At 36.3% G+C, this 20,812-nt stretch overlaps 1 protein-coding gene across 4 annotated transcripts in view; it reads right to left on the bottom strand.

The window, feature by feature from the left end:
• Positions 1 to 2,760: 2,760 nt before the first annotated feature.
• The window catches only part of SLAIN2 (SLAIN motif family member 2), an 89,680-nt gene continuing 71,628 nt past the window's right edge, over positions 2,761 to 20,812 (bottom strand). For all 4 annotated transcript variants that reach the window (XM_057547174.1, XM_007180767.3, XM_007180768.3 and 1 more), the window contains 2 exons: positions 6,740 to 7,058; positions 2,761 to 5,370 (listed from right to left, as the gene is read on the bottom strand). In XM_057547174.1, the coding sequence (XP_057403157.1) occupies positions 5,304 to 5,370; positions 6,740 to 7,058 (386 nt within the window). In that variant the 3' untranslated portion in view covers positions 2,761 to 5,303. The remainder of the gene's footprint in view (positions 5,371 to 6,739; positions 7,059 to 20,812) is intronic.

Consider the following 20,812-nt stretch of genomic DNA (forward strand, 5'->3'; position numbering starts at 1 on the left):
GGCACCTGACCTGTGCTGGGGACTCCTATTCCTAGAAGTTTTGTTCTTGGGACCAGGTTCTATTTTTAAACAGGAATGCTTGGGGTAGGGTACAGAAATCTGCATTTTAGCAGTCTGTCAGGTGATTCTAAAGTCTGAGAACTCTAATCTAGACTATCTTGATTCTTTATTTGGTTGTGCCTATTTCTTCAGAGGTATTTTGTTTTGAAACTGGAGTTGTACTCAACCAATACTGTCAATTCATGGCTTGGTAGACTGGGGTGGGGGTGGGGGTGGGGGGGAGCTCAAGTGTCAATAAAAGATACTATATAAAGAACACGAGAATATAAATTTGGTAAAGCTTTGGAATATTTGTATACTCTTTCTGCAACTATTTCTCCCCCAGCAGAACCACTCTAAATGATGGCAGTCCTCAGTGATCTCAGAGTTAAGAAAAAGTTACAATGTCAATCATGAATATAATCACAATTTCATTAGGGGGAAAAAAGACAATATCCTTAGATTTAAGTGGGTGATTACCTATGGAATTAGTGCTTTTTCTTCTTTATAATTTACTGTTTCTCTACTTTCCTAAAATAATTTTTCATAACAGAAACCAATTGATGTCATAAAGATACAAACAATATATTTTTTTTTAATCAAGGAATATCTACAATCAGGAATTGAGCAATGTGTCATGCTTTCAGTAGGCAGTTAATATACACCTCTGTTCAAAAGCAAACTCATGTCAGCATTGTAAGTGGAAAGTATTTTCTCATCTTAAACATTAGACTTCTTACCCTTCCACTTCATAGTTTTCCCCGGCTACTGAAAGTAGAAGCATTTCTATGAAACCTTTCCTAAGTTGAAATGGCATAAAGTGAAGAAGCAATTATCTGAGGACACATCTTACTTACTTACTAATTTATTTTGTGTATACAAAATAAATCAAGATAAAGAACAGATGCTCACACAGTTCCAAGCTATGGTGGCTTGATGCTGAGATGCTGAGTAGTTCCTGATGAAGGAGCTTCACAGTGTGGGGCGCACTGCTCCCTGCAAAATAAACACTGAATGCTATTTTTGCTTTCCCCTTTTTTCATAAAAGCAAAAATACTCTTCAGATTTCTTTTGGTTAGTGAAAACAGCTACTAATAGGTCTTTCATAAAAGCAAAGTGGCATACAGTGAAACTTTGAAATGCGGGAGATACCTGCATTTTATAACCATGTTAAGGTCAGCACTTAAATATTTATTTCTGGAAGGTGGGATTGCAGGATCCCAAGGTGAAATGTGGGATCATTTCCCCTTTTATATTTCTTAGTATTTTCAGTTAAGTAAAAAAGTAATGGGTCTATTATTTTTAAAATCAGAAGAAATAAAGCTTTCCCCCCCTTCTTTTTAAAGAGAAAACATTAAAGTTATCCAGTGTGAAGAATTGGTGTGAAATTAGCATGCAGTTAATAGTTTTAACTGAGTTGTATACTAGTAACCAGAGGGCCATTTAATCTACTCAGACTTTTATTTAGATCATTCAAATATGTTAGTGGTTGCTAACTTCGGCTTCATGCTCATGTGAACATGCTGTTCACTACCTCCCTCCAAGTTAGTTTCACTATCATTTATTCTTATTCTATTTTGTAATTCAAAGCTAAACTTTGATACAGCAAATAATTCACAAGAACCACCATATACATTTTCCTGTTACACAGGGTATATAACAAGTTTAAGTAAACTTTTCATTCATTAATTTACAAGTATAATGGCATTTAATTTTAAATGGTTCTTAAAAGTTTTTAGGTTGGCTTGGGAGAAAATTCAAGCAGGAAGGTGTCATTTCTTATGACTCATTAGTGAGACTAATTTTAACATGGAGGACAGTAAAAACTTCCAAAAGGGATGCGGGGAACTAATAAAACAGTGTACGATTCTTGATTTTTTCTGTTTATCCATAAGAGAAAGATGCACATGATCAACTAAACAAATATTCATATTTGGTTTGAAAATGTAATTTTCCCTCCTGGATACTCTTATATAATAGTTTTTTGCTTGTTTTACGTATGCTATCTTTTTCTAACTAGATATCAATTCACAGCAAGTTAAAAAGTTCCAGGAAAATAGCAATTTTGAGTAAACTACAAATTTTACCCCCAAATAATCCACATATGAAATAACTAGGGCAGAGAGAATAGAACATGATACATTCCAACCTCACAGAGATCAAGTCTGGAAGGGCAATATGATTTGGGTTTGTGTTTTTAAAAAATCAACTGAGCTATTTATTATTACCAATTGTAGGCAACTGGTGGGAAGGGGGGGCAGATCTTACCATATCCAGAAATTAATAAAACACTTAAAAAAACAAATATAAATTTAATAATAAACATTATGGTCAGGTTGTTTATTAAGGAGGCAACCACACATACAAGTTCGGCTATAGAAATGTTTTTGCAAATCAAACTTCATGTGATCTAAAAGGACCATGCATAACGTCAAAAATGGACGCCTGTACATTCAATAAAAAGTTAAATATACATAGTCTAGATCATTCTAGAGTTATACAAACATCTGGGGACACATGTATCTAATTTCCTTTCAGAAAAACTTTTTTATAAAAGTGACGTACTGAGATAATAATTTTTAAAAGTATCTGACAATTATGAATGGTCCCCAGTATTACAAAATGTGATTCCCAGGGTATGAAAACCAAAAAAAGCCAACCCTTCAGAGAGTGTTTTATATTATACAAACAAGTTTTGTAGAAAAATGATCCAGCAAATGCTTGAGTTAAGAATATTTATATTTTTTCCAATTCTTTACACTTTTATTAACACACTTACAAAAAATAACATTCAAACACTGAGAAAATTAAATAACTTTGGAAGCAGAGCTCACAGATTTCTGCTTACATATAAGTGACAATTCTGCGCTGTTGGCACAAAAAAATAATCAACATTCATAAAACCCTTACTACTATATATCAAACATAAGTTAAAATCATAGGCACTAGTTTATCAAATCCACACTTCATCTGTAAGATTAACCACAGTGAATCCTTAGATTTTTCCCAAACAGAAAAACTGGCAATACACAAAGGCTTTCTAGTAAATAGGCAATTTTTCTCTTTAGGAAACTAAAAGCCAATAGTCTGTGGTAGTACAACAGCAGGTAAAATAATACTTTACCCAACTCAGATCCAAATATGTTTTTAACAAGTGATGAAATATTTTAATTAAAAAAAATAGACATTTTTTTTTCTGATGCAGCCATTTAAAAACAAAGTTAAATAACCTGAATATTCCTTTTGAAACTGATAATCTAACTTAAAAATGTAATGGGTGTTTTGTAATAGGGTTAAAATTCCTTTTCATTAGTAGATTGCAGCATTTTTTTTTCCAATGTTGCACTGAAAACTGAGACCTATTTTCTTTTGTGTATATGTGGTTTCAAAGAGACAGTGGCTAGTTCTTTCTTTTACTTACTTAGATTTTTACACGCGATACCCCTCTACCCGAAACAGATGCTTTATCTTCCTCTGAAAAGCAACATTTTTAAGTTCATCATCATGTGGCATTCTGGCGCCATCCTTTCCTGACCCATCCCCATCACCCTCGAATCCAAGGATAAAATTTCTTCCTTGCATGATACACCCAAATACATTAGCACTGGCATTTTGAATCTCCAGCTGTTTGTGCTAACTGAATGACTACCTACTGGTCAAGCTAATAAAGTCTACCATGGGGTCCGTCATGGCAGAACAGGGGTCTTGGTTTTAAAAGTTTTATCATTCTCTCAACCTATCAACCTCAGTGCTATCCTGAATATAAGCTTCCCATTTCTCTCTCAATTTCTTTTGCCAACTTACAGAATGTGTTTGACTAATAGGAAATGAACTTATGTTCAAATATCTAAAATCCTTTAGTGACCCAGCTGCCAATATTTTAGAGCTGTTCAAATTAAATACTTAAAAACAGACCTCACCATGAAAAATGAGAAGCCTGCTGAAGAAGGAAGTTTTAGTCTGGTAATAGTCGAATAAAACCAAAATAAGTGATTTCCAAGATATACATAAGGGCCATCATAGAGCAAGTGTTTAACAGGTTACAGTCATATGTAGTAGGTTTCATTTGTTACCAAAAATGCAAAAAATTGATGTCAGGCAGAATCTAAAAGGGGCAGTATTTTCAAAGGATGTTTTGAAACAGTTAGTTTAAAGTGGATCGACTTAAGTAGGATTCAGCAGGCTATAATTTCCCACCACGTAATAGGCTATTGTGTCAATTAATAGTAACAATACTACTGTCATTACCAGAGATTTTGTAAGGTAAGTGCATAGATTTCCCTCCCCCCCTCTTATTGTATGGTTTTGTTCCAGGTTGTAAGCACTGAGGTGGTGTTATTTATATCAATAATAAACACACATACTACTTGCTCTTTCCCATCATGGAAACCTGCTAATAAAAACAAGAACTCTTAGTTCTGTAACAGATGACAGCATGTGAAAGAAGGTGGCTTCAATAGCAAAGGCTATCTTTCCTGAGCCAGGAGCTATAAAGTTTAGAAAGATTGTACAACTGATATTAAGCCCTTTTGGCAATCAAAACAAACACACAGAAGTCTGATGTGTCAATGCAACATGATGGATGCATGCTGTAACACTATCTGGTGGTGGTGATATGTGAGCTACACCCAAAACTTAAGATTAAACAAAATAATTTTTCTAATCAATCTGCAAAAATAACTTATAGGATTCTTCCAAATTTAGGTTATCATGTTTTAAATCTCTAGCCCAGGTTTCTTCCCACCCTGCCCCCTTGCCATCTCAATCTAGTTTCCTGGAGAACTAGTGAAACATTTTAGATAAGTAGTCAGAATATTAGTTCTCATTAACACAAATATTTATTGATACTATTTATACAGTAAATTAGGTTGAATGTGAAGTTTTGGATAGCTTGAATTCACCATTTTCTTGTGCACAAAGGTACTCTCTCATTTACAAATGGGCATTTCTCTTTGGCATCCATTAGTTTTTTGCCCAGATATTGGCCTCTGTCAAATATTAAAAAATCAACCTAGTTTCTATTAAACAAAACTAAAAGTGATTCCATGGAGAGTGATTGTATGATTACCAAACACATCTGATGTTAAATGTCATTAAAGTGCTGCTTGATCATCTCTGTCAGTTTGTGCTAATTAAGACAGAGAGGGCTGGGATTTTATAAATCCCAAGAGTCTTATCTGAACAGTCTGCATATAAAAGTTGTCTTTTAGCCTGGTGAAGGGGTATCCATGAAGCTGTGGACTCTGCATTCTTGTCTTTGCTGGTCAATAACAGCCATCTTTCCAACTGTCATCTTTCATGCTACTGTAGGTTTTAGGAGCTGGCAAGGATCTGAAATAAAGCAATTTATAAAGTGATTTGCAAGGTTTTATGGAACATTACCATTTTATCTTCCATATATATTAATTACTTTGCAGATGGCATCACGATCCAATGTTCTAGGGCACTGCTGAGATCAAAGCTCTAAACAGCTATTAGCGCAACCATCCCACACTCAACATGTCCACAACTTTCAAGTTTCACTGGGCATCAGGTGACTGCACTAACCTTTTTTTTGTTAACATAGCCACTTGAGTAAGAGAAAAGATTGTCTTGTCTTTTCCAACCGAATGGATCACCAAGCTTATTATTTACTTATTTATTTGAGGGGCAAATTGATGAATGTGATATTAGAGGCGTAGTGTCACCATCACGAGAGAGGCAGAATGGGACAGTGCTTAAAAGGACTCTGAAGTCAGACATACTTGGAACTGAAGGTCTTACTAGCTGAAGTCTTAGGCAAATTACTTAACCTCATTAAATTTTAATATTCTCCTCTGAAAAACAGGCATAATAACAGTACCTACATGTTTAATGCTATTGTAAAAACTAAATAAGGTACAGATACGTTATTTAGCATAGTACGTAGCAAAAAGCTTATACTCTATTGAATTCAGAAATGTAATATGCTATCTTAGAATAAAAGAAGTATGGGTAATTCAGTTTCAATGCTTACAGCACAAAAGCACTTTTTTCATGCAAATAAATATTTCAAGTTTAATTATATTTGACACCTAAGTTTACTGATTGTGGTAAGCACATTCCTGAAAGGTAGATGAAGACTACAGATACATGGTTCCGAACCTGGCTGGCTGAGAATCACCTGAAGATTAAACAAACAAATTTAAAAACAGCATACCTACAGATTTTGGGCTTCACACCAGATCTACTCTCTGTGGGTAAAACTTAGGCCTCTATATTTACATAAATTCCACAGAAGATTCTGAATTGTAGCGAGGTTTGAAAACCACCCTCCTGGATTATATACTCAGACCTGATGGCTAGAAGTTTTATCTTAAATCTCATTCTAGGTTCTATTATGCTTTTAGTATCTTTATTGAATATCATTATATTCAAAATGAACAAATACCACATCCAAATGAAGTGGTTCTAACAATTTTTTCTAGAAGTTCACCAAGATGCTTAATCATGTTAGGCATCTGGGTAAATTTAACCTGAACCAAAGTGATATAATACCCCAATGTCCCAAGTGAGAATTTCTTACGCAAGGAAAGTAATGTTTTATTCAAATTGTACTAAGATGCTAGTGGGAACCCACTAGGACTCCTGATCTTCACTATCAAATGCAGAGATGAGGATAATTCCAGTCTACCCGTTTCCCTACGCTCAAGAAGGTCAAAGCAGGGCATTTGCCACTTACCTGCGAACAGGCTGTGCAAGTTTGCTGCGAGGCACTGGTATACCCCCAGCAGAAGGGGCACTGGGTCTGGGCAAGCCACTTCTCATCACAGTTGTCCCTGCAGGTCTGGTTAGAGTAGTGCTGTTGATATTGCTGGGAGGATTTGCTGGGACTGTGTTCTGAACCATGGGAGGCCCAGGTGAGGAGGTGGTTTGCATGAGTTGTGTTGTTTCTTGGCTACCAGGAGAACCAGAGCCATGGTTACTAAATGCTTTTACTGGCTGCCGGAGAGCCAAAGGAGATGGTGCTGCAGGGGAGCGGAATTTGCCTGGAGAAGGTACTGTAGAATGGCAAAGAAAAATCAATGTTTTCAGTGGAAACCAAGTGCAAGTGAAACCACTGCTTTATGACTGGGCAGCAGTACATCTGTATTCATGAAAACTCACTCTACAGAAATGCAAGGAATAAAGAATATTTCTAGGGAAACAGATAGATAGATAGATAGATCGATCGATCGATCACTGGTAGCTCTTAAGTAACCAAGTCCCTACTCAGAGGATTGCAACTATCCTTGACAACAGTGTTTTAACGAGGTCAGCTAGGAATCTACAATACCAGAAAAGGCACTGCAGCATTCTGTTTTACTGTGGCAACCAACCTGAGCCACATTCTAGAGGTGAAAAAAATGCTGACTACTAGACAGCTGACTAGAATTTGAAACACACTTTCCCCTCAAAGAAACATTCATGTAAACATGTATCAAGTATCTGGAGAGTGTACCTCCAAGCCCTGCATCATCCATAGTGTAACTTATAATTTAGAAACTAAACCTGCTTCTATTGTTGTGCTTCACCAAGTAGGGAAGTTATAAATCTAGTTAGGGGCATATCAAGAGGTATACAAAGTCACAGGATAAAGATGGTACATTTTGCTGGAATGTCAATTCTACTAAGTGGTTATTTAAAATACACGTTGAAACAAATAATGATATATGAAAGAATTAAATGTATAATTTGCATTAATTTTTAAGTCAAAATAAGACTTCAGATAAATTTTATTCTTGTAGTGGTCCCTTAGCATTGTAAGTTCAGATGTCCTGGGGGACATTCATCCTTTCCTGTTTATTCTATTTGGATAAATCATCTCTGGAAGGTTTCTTCAAATGCCCATGAATGGCTATATACAATATAAATTAAAAAATATTACCTTAACATGCTTTATCTAGCAAAGAACTCTGGGGTGAGGTTCAGAGTGAATGGTCGGCGGGGAGAGGAAGGGAGGAGAGTGCAGGGGAGAAATGAATCAGAGTCACCGTATTCTCTCTCAACCTCCATTAGTTTGCCAAGGATATGAGTAGAGGAAAGTCTGACTGTGTGTCAGAATCCCAAGAAACTTTAAAAAAAGGTTTGTGGTGGGGGAGCCCCAGGCACCACCCCTAGAGAATCTAGTCTGGAATGGAAATCAAGATATTTATTTTAAAACTACCATAGGCACTTCCAACCATGTTGACAAAAATAGGACAGGGCTTACCCAGTTAAGATACATAAGAACAGTTTTCAAATATTGGACAACAGGCAGTACGGGACTGTAATCCCTGAAAGAGGGAAAATAAATGTGGTGAGCTCTACTGGCACCCTGGCTTTTTTTGGGGGGGAGGTTGGATTATAGAGTGAGGAGGAGGATTCAGAGCAGATCAAAGTTATCTTGCTGATTTGAGAAGACTAAACTTGGAATCTGAGGGGCAGATTACCTTAGAGGAGGGAGGTGCTCCAGAAGACCTCTATAACTAAGCTTAGAGGTCTGCTTGAACCTTTGCTGGAATATTGAGCTGTGACTGCACCAAGTGAAGCTCCATGACACTGGGCAAAGGAGGCCTGGAGCACTGTAAACTGAACAGTTTCCAAAGCTCATACAGGACTAGGAAACATCTGAGTTTCAACCAATTAGAGTAGAGAATCCTTGTCAAACATCCAGGGCAATCAGGGGACACTCCAAAAGGAATAAACTAGTTCTAGAATAAAGCTACCCCAAATTCACTCAAACAAAACTTAAAAACAAGCCACTAAAGCAGGGGTCAGCAAGCTACCACCATGGGAAAGTAAAATGCTTTTTAAAAAAAATTTTAGTAGAATATGGCAACACTCATGTGTTTCTATATTGTCTATGGCTGCTTTCCAGCTACAAGAGTAGCTGAAAACTTACAACAGAGACCATATCACCCACAATCCTAAAATATTTACTATCGGGCCCTTTAAGAAAACGTTTGCTGATCCCTGCTATAAAGGATTAAACTAACCCATAAAAATCTTACCTGTTTACCACAACAAAGTCTACATGATTTAAAAGAAGGTAACAAAATCCAGCACAGAACATAAAACTTCACAATGTCCACTAACCAATAAAAAATTAGTAGACATATAAAGAAATAGTAAAATGATAACCAAAACTAGGATAAAAATTAGTCAAGAGAAACAGATTAAGAAGTCACAGGAATGACTGAATTACCAGGCAAGGACTTTAAAAAGAACTATTACACATATGCTTAAGGATATAAAAAAATATATATAAATATGAGGTGAGAAATAAAAGATTTTTAAAAGAGCTAGATAGAACTTTAAAAAAAAACATTTTTTCTATTATTATTGTTATTATTATTAGCTATGCCCTGAAGCTTGCAGGATCTTAGTTCCCCGAACAGGGATTGAACCTGGGCCCCCTGCAGTGGAAGCACAGAGTCCTAACCACTGGACCACCAGGGAATTCCCAATAGAACTTTTAAAGATGAAAAACTTATAATATATTCCAAGTGCTAAGTTCACTGGATGGTAATTAATAACAATTTAGATGTTGCAGAAGAAGAGGTACCTGAAGACATAACAATAAGAATTATCTAAACTAAAGCATACAGAAAATAAAAAGACTCAAAAAAGAAATGAAAAAGACTCTAAAAAGAAATGATAAAGCCTCAATGATCTACAGGTCAAAATCATGTGGTCTAATACATGCAACTGGAGTCCCAGATGAAGGGGGTTATAAGTGGGACAGAAAAGATTTGAAGAATGGCTGAAAATTTTCCAAATTTGATGAAAACTATAAACTCATGTATCTAAGTAGTTTAAAAAACAAACAAACAAACAAAAACCCGAGCAGGGCAAACAAAGGGAACACCACACCAAGGAACATCATCAAATTTCTGAAAGTGAATAAATTTTTAAAAAATGTTTAAACAGAGGAACAAAGATAAAATACCTCAGACTTCGATCTAGAGTTCTATATATCCAGCAAAATTATCATTCAAAACTATCATTCAAAACTAACATCAAAGTAAAGACTTTTAAAGACAAACAAAATATGAGAAAATTTGTTGCCAGCAAGTCTTTCACTAATAGAAATGCTAAAGGAAGTTCTTCAGGTGGAAGGAAAATGATACCAAATGGTAACCCTGATCTGCATAAAGCAATAAACAGAGCCAGGAATGGTAAATATTTTGGGAAACATAAAAGATCTTTAATAAATCATTTTTAATTTCACTAAAAGATAACTGTAAAATAAAACTAACGAAAACATTCTCTGTGATTTAACATAATATATATAAAGAGAGTAAAAGTAAATGATAAATGTGGCACAAATAATGGGAAGGAATGGAAATATACTGTTCTGAGGTTCTTACACTGTAAGTGAAGTGGTATATTACTTGAAGATAACTGTAATAAGTTAAATATGTACACTGCACACTCTAAAGCAACCACTTAATAAAAAGCAAAAAAAAAAAAAAAAAGAGATAGAAAGTAAGCCAACCGTGAAAATAAAATGCAATATATAAAAAGTACTCAGATATTGCAAGACTGAAAGCAGAGGAGAAAAGGAACAAAAATCTGAAGAGACAAAGAGAAAACAAGTTGTGAGACAGATTTTAAATCAACCATATTGATAACTGCATTAAATGTGAATTGTGATCACTCCAATTAAAAGGTAAATATTGCCAGTATGGACAAAAAAGCAAGAGCAACATGCTATCTAAAAGAAACACATTTTAGATATAAAGACACAGGTTAAAAGTAAAAGGATAGAAAAAGTTACCTCATACAAAACCGATTATGAAAAAGATGGAGTATTTATAATAATATCAGAAAGCAATTACCATCAGAGATAGAGTTCATAAAGTTAAAGGGGTCGATTCAGCAAGAGGACATAAGAATACTAACTATGTATACCCAAAAACAAATATACAAAACACATGAAACAGACATAACTGAAAGGAACTAAAAAAGTCCAGAATTAGTTAGATATTTCAACACTCCTTAGTAATAGACGAAACAAATAGGTAGAAAATCAGAAAGGACAAAGACATGACCAACACCATCAATCAAGCTAACCTGACATTTATAGAACACTCCATTCAATTGGACACAGCTCAAATGTCCATCAGCAGGTGAACAGGTAAACAAATTGTGGTATATCCATACAACAGAATATCACTCAGCAACAAAGAGGAGAAAACTGCTGATACAACAAGGATGATTCTCAAAAATTAGGCAAATCTAACTTATGGTAACTAAGCACAAATCAGATATTTGCCTGAGGCTGGGAGAACTGACTGGGAGGAAGTACAAAAAAAACTTTGGGGGATGATGTAAATGTTCGATGACTTTACTGGGCTGGCTGCATGAATCTATACTCTTGTAATTAAAATTGTGCATTTAAAATTCCACCTGAGTAAAGCTGATTAAAAAAAAAAAAACTCCAGGACTTCCCTTGTGGTCTAGTGGTTAAGCCTCCGTGCTTCCCCAGGCTTCCACTGCAGTGGGTGCAGGTTCAATCCCTAGTTGGGGAAGTTCTGGATGCTGCAGAGTGTGGCCAAAAAAAAAAAAAAAAAAAAACCCAAAAAAACTCCATAAGGGGCTCTAAAGTAGGACCATAATTGAGAATAATTATGAACCAATTATATCTTGAATCAATTATATCCAACAAACTGTTACAGTCTCTTCTGGTAGAAAACTGAAGACAAGATGTCCACAGGACCCAAGTACCCTGAATTGCAAATTCCATGATCTTCACAGAAGTTTTGTTTTGTTTTTTTATCTTACATAATCCATCTTCCCCTTTCTATAGGTGACTATGAAAGTGTTTTCTCAATTCCATTCCCTACAGTCCCACCTTTGTCTCTGCCCAAGTTGTTTCACTGTCTTCCTGGAAGCTCACTGGATAACTGAGACTCTCTGCCTAAGTTATCCTCTAGCCACTATCTAAGGGTAGTGCCTAGACCTGCTTCTTCCAGTACCAACTCCAGAAAAGCCACCTTCAGTCCTAGTTTTTTTTACCATACTGGCAGCCTTTTGACTGGGATTTTGTTTTGGTGGGGATGCAGGTTTCAGATAGGAGGCAAGAACAGTAAAGTTCAGAGGAGGATCACTGAGTTTCAAGGAGTATTTTGGAAAAGTCTGGAGAGCTGGGGATAGACAGAAATGAGGTCAGGTTAAGAGATTCACTAAGACATTGTGAATGACAATCTGGTAGATGAGAGACGACCAAGGAGTCCTAGGCTTCTTTCTTATGGTGACTGATGTAGAGGGTATGGTGAAATTAGGCAGATCATCTTGATGAGGCTGAGAGTATTTCATTTCTTTCTTTCTTTTTTTTTAAAAATAATATTTATTTATTTGGTTGCGCCAGGTCTTAGTGGTGGCTTGCTGGCTCCTTAGTTGCGGCTCGCGGGCTCCTTAGTTGTGGCATGTGAACTCTTAGTTGCCGCATACATGTGGGATCTAGTTCCCTGACCAGGGATCGAACCCGGGCCCCCTGTATTGGGAGCACAGAGTCTTAACTGCTGCGCCACCAGGGAAGTCCCTGAGGGTGCTTCATTTCTACATCACAGCTTTATAAATACTGGAATATATCTATAATGTTTGGAATGTCTCACCAAATCTTATCTTGAAAATAGGCTTTGTGAAAGCCTTTTCCTCTGGAAAAACTTCTCACCACCATTTTAACTATTAATACTTATGCCAGGGAAATGGATGTCTCCTGAAATTTTTTAAGAATGTGAATCTCAGACTTCCACTTGGGAAAATGGAATAGATGAACTTTTCCCTATTTCTCTTACTATTTCTTATAGTAAGTATAATTTAAAACCGTGGACACTGTATATAAAAGACATAAGACTGAAACATGTAGAGAAGAAGAAACACTACCCAGGAACCTTGAGACCTTAGGGATGACATGGTAATGAGTTCCCAGGATTTTCTTTTGCCTCATATATCCCAGATTAAAGCTGAAGAAGGCAGCAACCCAAAAAGGCCTTTGGGTATGACAGACCAAAAAAAAAATCTGCTCTCTCTAGTCAAAGGACTAGGAAAGAAAACTTTTAGATCATAAGTGCTCTGCTCCAGCCAAACACCACAGAAAAAACTGTGGCACTACTTTCACCCATGCCAACAAAGGCTAGTGGGGAGCCTGGACTTCTATCCTTTTGAGACTGAACAAGGCCTACAAATACCTTATCCAGGGAGGTAAGAGAGAAGGAAGTAATGAGGTGCTCTTTTCCCTCCTCTTGGGTTGGTGTCAGAGGAGGACTAGTGGAGAGTCAGGACTTTGATGATTGCTCACTGGTAGTAAGACCACCCTCATCAGTTTCAGTGGAGACCATATGGGGAGCCAAAATTTCTACCTCCACCCAGTCGGTCCCTCCCCCTTGGGTGTCAAAAGGAACTGAGTGGGGAACCTGGGCGTCTATTCCCATAGCAGTAATGAAATCCCCCACCCCTCAACCACCAAATGCCTGAGTGGTGTCAGAGAAAGACATACCCTTTCATAAAAGGGTAGGTTTAAATAAGATCTAGACTCTCATAATCTGAAAATGTCCAGATGTCAATTAAAAAAAACCCAGAACAACAATTTACCATACCAAGAACCAGGAAGATCTTAAACTAAATAAAGAAATACAATCAAGAGATGTGAACACCAAGATGACAGAGACATTAGAATTACTTGACAAAGATTTTAAAGTAGCGATCACATATAAGGAATCTAAAAAAACGGTACTGAAGAAACTAGTGGCAGGGCAGTAATAAAGACACAGATGTAGAGAACAGACTTGAGAACACAGGGAGAGGAGGGGAAGCTGGGACGAAGTGAGAGAGTAGTACTGACAAATATACACTACCAAATGTAAAATGGGTGGCTAGTGGGAAGCTGCTGCATAGCACAGGGAGATCAGCTCGATGCTCTGTGACGACCTAGAGGGGTGGGATAGGGAGGGTGGAGGGGAGGCTCAAGAGGGAGGGGATATGGGGATACATGTATACCTGTAGCTGATTCACGATGTTATACAGCAGAAACTAACACAACATTGTAAAGCAATTATACTCCAATAAAGATATTTAACAAAAAATAAAGTAGCTATCATAAAATTTCTTGAATGAGTAATTCCAAACACTTGAAATATGCAAAAATACAAAGTCTCAGCAAATAAATAGAAGACACAGAGAAACGGGAATCAGATGTAAATTTTAAAACTTAAGAATGCATTAACCAAAATAAAAAACTCAGTGGATGAGCTCAGTAGCAGAATGGGGGCTGGGGGAACCCCAGTGAACTGGAAGATAGAACAAAAGAAATTACCCAATCTGAACATAGAGAAAATAGACTTAAAAACAAACAAACAAACAAAAGCCTCCCAATGAAATAGAAATAAAAGTGAAAATAAACAAATAGGACCTAATCACATTTACAAGCTTTTCTACAGCAAAGGAAACCATAAACAAAACAAAAAGACAACCTACAGAATGGGAGAAAATATTTGCAAATGATGTGACTGACAAGGGTTTAATTTCCAAACTATACAAATAGCTCATACAGCTCAACAACAAAAAACAAACAACCCAATAGAAAAATGGGCAGAAGACCTAAATAGACATTTCTCCAAAGAAGACATACAGATGGCCAACAGGCACATGAAATGAAACTCAACATTGCTAATTATTAGAGAAATGCAAATCAAAACTACAATGAGGTACCACCTCACACTGGTCAGAATGGCCATCATTAAAGAGTTCACAAATAACAAGTGCTGGAGAGGGTGTAAAGAAAAGGGAACCCTCCTACAGTATTTGTGGGAATGTAAGTTGGTGCAGCCACTATGGAAAACAGTATGGAGGTTCCAAAAAACTAAAAATATATCTAGCATATGATCTAGCAATCCCACTCCTGGGCATATATCTGGACAAAACTACAATTCAAAAAGATACACGCACCCCTATATTCACAGCAGCACTATTCACAATAGCCAAGACATGGAAACAACCTAAATGTCCATCAACAGATGAATGGATAAACAAGATGTGTTAAATATATACAATGGAATACTACTCAGCTGTAAAAAAGAATGAAATAATGCCATTTTCAGCAACATGGATGGACTTAGAGATTATCATACTAAGTGAAGTAAGTCAGAAAGAGAAAGACAAATACCATACGATATCACTTATATGTGGAATCTAAAATATGACACAAATGAACCTATTTACAAAACATTAACAGACTCACAGACATAGAGAAAAGACTTGTGGTTGCCAAGGGAGAGGGCAGTAGGGGAGGGATGGATTGGGAGTTTGGGATTAGCAGGTGCAAACCATTATATCTAGAATGGATAAACAACAAGGTCCTACTGTATAACATGAGGAACTACATTCAATATCCTGTGATAAACCAAAATGAAAAAGAATTTTTAAAAGAATGTGTATATATATGTATGTGTATAACTGAATCACTCTGCTGTACAGTAGAAATTAACAAAACACTGTAAATCAACTATTTTAATAAAAAAAAAGAAAAAAATGAACAGAATTTTTGGGGACCTGTGGGACTACAAGAAAAGACCCACATTTTCATGTCACTGGAGTACTGGGAGGAAAGGAGAAAGAGAGGACAAAAAGTACCATGAGAAATAATGACTTCCCATATACGAAAACTTCCCATACTTGTCAAAGGACATAAACCTGCAGATTCAAAAAACTAGGAGAACACTAAACTAGGTTAATCCAAAGCAATCCATGCCAAGACACATCATAGTTATAAACTTCTGAAAACGAAACACAAGCAAAAACCTTGCAATCAGAGAGAGAAATAACACCTAACCTATAGGGGAAAACGAATTGTAACAACAGTGGAATCCTCATCATAGCCCGCAGAGGCCAGGAGAAAAGTAGCAAATATTTTTCAAGAGTTGAAAGAAATGTCAACCCAGAATCCTATACTCAGAGAAAATATCCTAGAAGAACTAAGGGAAAATCAAGACATTCTCAGACAAAAGAAAACAAAGACAATTTGTGGCCGGCAGACCGCCCCCCCAAAAAAAATCCCTAGCTAAACAAATTCTATAAACAGAAAGAAAATGATAAAAACATGGAAACTTGGAATATCGGAAAAGAAGAAAGAACAAGGTAAGCAAAAATATGGGCAGACACATAGGCTTTCCCTCTCCTCGAGTTTTCAAAATTATACGTGCAGGTTGAAGAAAAAATTGTAACACTGATGTTGTTGGAAATATTATTTAAAGGAAATATTTAAGACAATTATAAATGGGGTGAGGGTGAAGGTACATGAAAAAAGGTAAGGTTTACATATTTGAACTGATAAAATGATAACATCAACAGACTGTGATATGTATATATAATGTTATGTATACATAATGTAATGTAATGCAACCACTACATATGCAAACATATGGACTCAAAAAAACACTATATATAAGTCAAAATGGAATTCTAAAGAATGTTCAAATAACCCACAGGAATGCAGGAAAAAGAAAATAGAGAAATGAAAAGTAGAAAAAACCAAAAACAACAAATAAAATGGCAGACTTAAGCATATCAATAATTACATGAAATGTAAACGGTCCATCTACACCAATTATTAAGACAGAGATTTGGTAGAAATGCATTTAAAACATAACCTACCTTTATGCTGTCTTTAAATAACTCACTTCAAATATAAAAATATAGGGAGGTTGAAAGTTAAGGGATGGAAAAAATATATCAAGCAAATAACACAAAAGGAAAGCATGATGGTTATATTAACATCAGATAATGAAAAAGAAAATTATCAGGGACAAAGAGGGATAATACATAATGAAAGCAGGGTCAAATTATCAAGAAGACAAAACATTCCTAAATGTGTATGTACTAAACAGAGCTATAAAAATGTGAAGGATAAACTTACAGAACTGAAAGGAGAAATAGACAAATCCACAACAGTTGGAGACCTAAACACCCCCCTCTTAACAACTGACAGAACATGTAAGAACTCAACACCACCACCACCAACCACAGAATCTAACTGACATTTATAGAACAATCCACTAAACAACAGCAGAATACACATTCTTTTCAAGTGTCCACAGAATATAAGCCAAGATAGACTATGCCCTGGGCCATAAAGTAAATTACATCAATTTTTTAAAAACTGCAATTACAAAGAGTACTTTCTCTGACCATAATACAATCAAACTAGAAATCAATAACTAAAAGGTAACAAAAAGATGAAAAAAATCACTTGAAAACTAAATGATACACTTCTTGATAGAAATTTTATAATACACGGAACTGAATAAAAATTAAAATACAAAATATCAAAGTTTGTGGGTCATAATTAGGAAAAAGAAAAGTCTTAAATCAGTAATCTAAGTTCCTACTTCAAAAGGCTAGAGAAAGTAGAGTGAAATAAACTCAAAGCAAGCAGAAGAAGATAATAAAGAGCAGAAATCAATGAGATTGAATAAAGAAAAACAGAGAAAAATCAAAGAAATAAAGATTTCTTTCAAGAGGACAATAAAATTGACAAGCCTGACAAAATAAAAAGGAGAGAAAACACAAATTACAATATCAGTAATGAAATGGGATATCACTGCAGACCCTGAAGACATCAAAAGGATCATAAGGGAGTGGTAAGAACAATCCTACACACATTAATTTGACAATTTAGATGAAATAAACCAATTCTTCAAAATGCACAAACTAGCATGACTCATCTTGTATATAACAGATAAACTGAATGGCCATATAATTATTAAGGAAACTGATTTCATAATTCAAAACCCTCTGAAAGAGAAACCTCCAGGCCCAGATGGTTTTGCTGGAAAATTCTACCAAAGGTTTAAAGAAGAATTAACACCAATTCTATATACTCTCTATCAGAAAACAGAAGAGGAGGGAACACATCACAATTCATTTTATGAAAGTAGTATCACCAGCAGTACCAAAAACAGAAAAAGATAGTGTCAAAAAAGAAACCTACAGACCAATATCTGTCAGGAAAATAGACATAAACCTCCTTAACAAAATATTAGCAAACAGAACTCAGTGACATAAAAAAAAATTATATACCATGATTGAGTGGGGTTTATTCCAGGATGCAAAGTTGGTTCAATATTTGAAAATCAATCCATGTAATCTACCACAGTAACAGGCTAAAGAAAAATCACATGAGCCTATCTATTGATGTAAAAAAAGTGTCTGACAAAATTCAACACATATTCATGACAAAATTTTCAGAAAAACAGGGAATAGGAACTTCAACTTGATAAAGCGCACCTACAAAAAATCTACAGCTAACATTATATTTAATGATGAAAGACTGAATGCTTCCCCTCTAAGATCAGGAACAAGGCAAGGATATAGGCTCTCACCACTCTTATGTAACACATGCTGGAAGTTCTAGCCAGTGCAATAAACAAGAAAAGGAAATAACGGACATATAGATTAGAAAGAAAGAAAGAAACTTTCTCCACGATTGTTTACACAGAAAATCCCAAGGAATCTAAAAACAAAAGAACAAAACAAAAAAAACCTTCCAGAAATTTTGAGTTCAGGAAAGTCACAGGATGGAAGATTACTATACAAAAATCGATTGTATTTCTATACACTGGCAATAAATGCATGGAAATAAAAATTTTAAATGCAATACCATTTGCACTGCACCCCAAAAAAGAGAAAATAGATATATAGATGTAAATCTAATAAAACAAATCTCAGCAAATACCACAGGTTAGCTGCAAAGATCAAATGAACAATGTGTAAGTAAACTGTTGGTAAAATGTAAAATATTATAGGATTTGTAAGGCGTATCATATCCATGCCTCCCTTATCTAAGGAATATGGTGCTTTTCAGCCTGTTGCAGCTCAGTTATCTGGAAAGATATTCAACAATGCCACTCAGGACAGTCTCCTAAGCTGTCCTTATAAATTAACTGAAATACAGGGATTAAGTAAATTAGGCTCCATTACCCAAATTAATTATGACAGCAGGCTATAGTTTCTCTTTACTCATTGTGGATACCGAGAATTACACTTGAATCAAGGCACAAAATGAAGGAATGTTATCTGCTCCAAGCAAGAATTAGAATTCTATTTATAAAACTGAGATATGACTAAGAACGTTAACTGTGCTGTCTAAGTCATCTCTAAAATGGAATGGTGGGTGATATGAGGATTCTTATTTTTTGAATATTCATCTTTGTCTTTCAATAAGCATTTAATAAAAATGGTAAGTTTATTTTCTAATTAAGGCTTGTATAATTCAGCAGGCACTTAACTCTAAAATGGAGAAATTGAGTAAACTGTATACTGTTTTTAGCTTGATACTCACTGAATACAAAATGTTTTACAAATAATATATCTCAATATTAAACACTATCTTGCAATATAAAAACTAGACACTTCAAGTGGTTGTCTTCACAGTCATTTGTCAACCAAACTACAAATTACATTAATTGTACACTTTTTAAAAATATGTAAATATCCAATAAATGCACAGTTTGCAATAAAAATACACACATTGCCAAACACTGGCTACCATGACTGATGGGGAGCAAAGTACATATGCCATTCAATTATTCAAAAAATAAAGACAAAAATACTTCCTTGTCAACTATCCCTTACTTTATAGGTATATCATTCCAGTCACTCAATGGTCTATGCACCATAAATGATGGCAACAGGTTACTGACATAATAAGGACTTTAAAATAATTTCTGGTTATTAAAGACCACAGAGATGAAGTAAATATGATTCTCTCATTACAGAGTTAAAGAATCCTTGTTAGGACTTCCCTGGTGGCACAGTGGTTAAGAATCCGCCTGCCAATGCAGGGAACACAGGTTCGAGCCCTGATCCGGGAAGATCCCACATGCCGCGGAGCAGCTAAGCTCGTGTGCCACAACTACTGAGCCTGTGCTCTAGAGCCCATGTGCCGCAACTACTGAGCCCATGAGCTGCAACTACTGAAACCTGTGTGCTCTAGGGTCCGCGTGCTGCAACTACTGAGCCCATGAGCAGCAACTACTGAAACCCGTGTGCTCTAGAGCCCGCGAGCCACAACTACTGAGCCTGAGCACCACAACTACTGAAGCCCGCGTGTTCTAGAGCCTGCGTGCCGCAACTACTGAGCCCACGAGCAGCAACTACTGAAACCCGTGTGCTCTAGGGCCCACGTGCTGCAACTACTGAAGCCCGCGTGCCTAGAGCCTGTGCTCCGCAACAAGAGAAGCCACCACAATGAGAAGCTTGCACACCACAACGAAGAGCAGCCCCTGCTCACCACAACTAGAGAAAGCCCACACGCAGTAACAAAGACCCAACGCACCCAAAAAAAAAAAAAAATCCTTGTTAAAAGAGATACTAGTGGGGGCTTCCTTGGTGGCGCAGTGGTTGAGAATCTGCCTGCCAATGCAGGGGACACAGGTTCGAGCCCTGGTCTGGGAAGATCCCACATGCCACGGAGCAACTGGGCCTGTGAGCCACAATTACCAAGCCTGCGCTCCACAACAAGAGAGGCCGCAATGGTGAGAGGCCCGCGCACCGCGATGAAGAGTGGTCCCCACTTGCCACAACTAGAGAAAGCCCTCGCACAGAAACGAAGACCCAACACAGTCATAAATAAATAAATAAATAAATAAATAAATAAATAAATAAATAAAAGAACGTGAATTTCTTAAAAAAAAAGAGATACTAGTAACTATTACAACCCTTTCACTTTACAGAGAAGGAAAATTGCCACAACCACAGAAATCAATTGAGCAAATAAACAGGAAAGTCAGGA

The sequence above is a fragment of the Balaenoptera acutorostrata genome, chromosome 5 (genome assembly GCF_949987535.1).
Source record: "Balaenoptera acutorostrata chromosome 5, mBalAcu1.1, whole genome shotgun sequence".
Taxonomy (NCBI): domain Eukaryota; kingdom Metazoa; phylum Chordata; class Mammalia; order Artiodactyla; family Balaenopteridae; genus Balaenoptera; species Balaenoptera acutorostrata.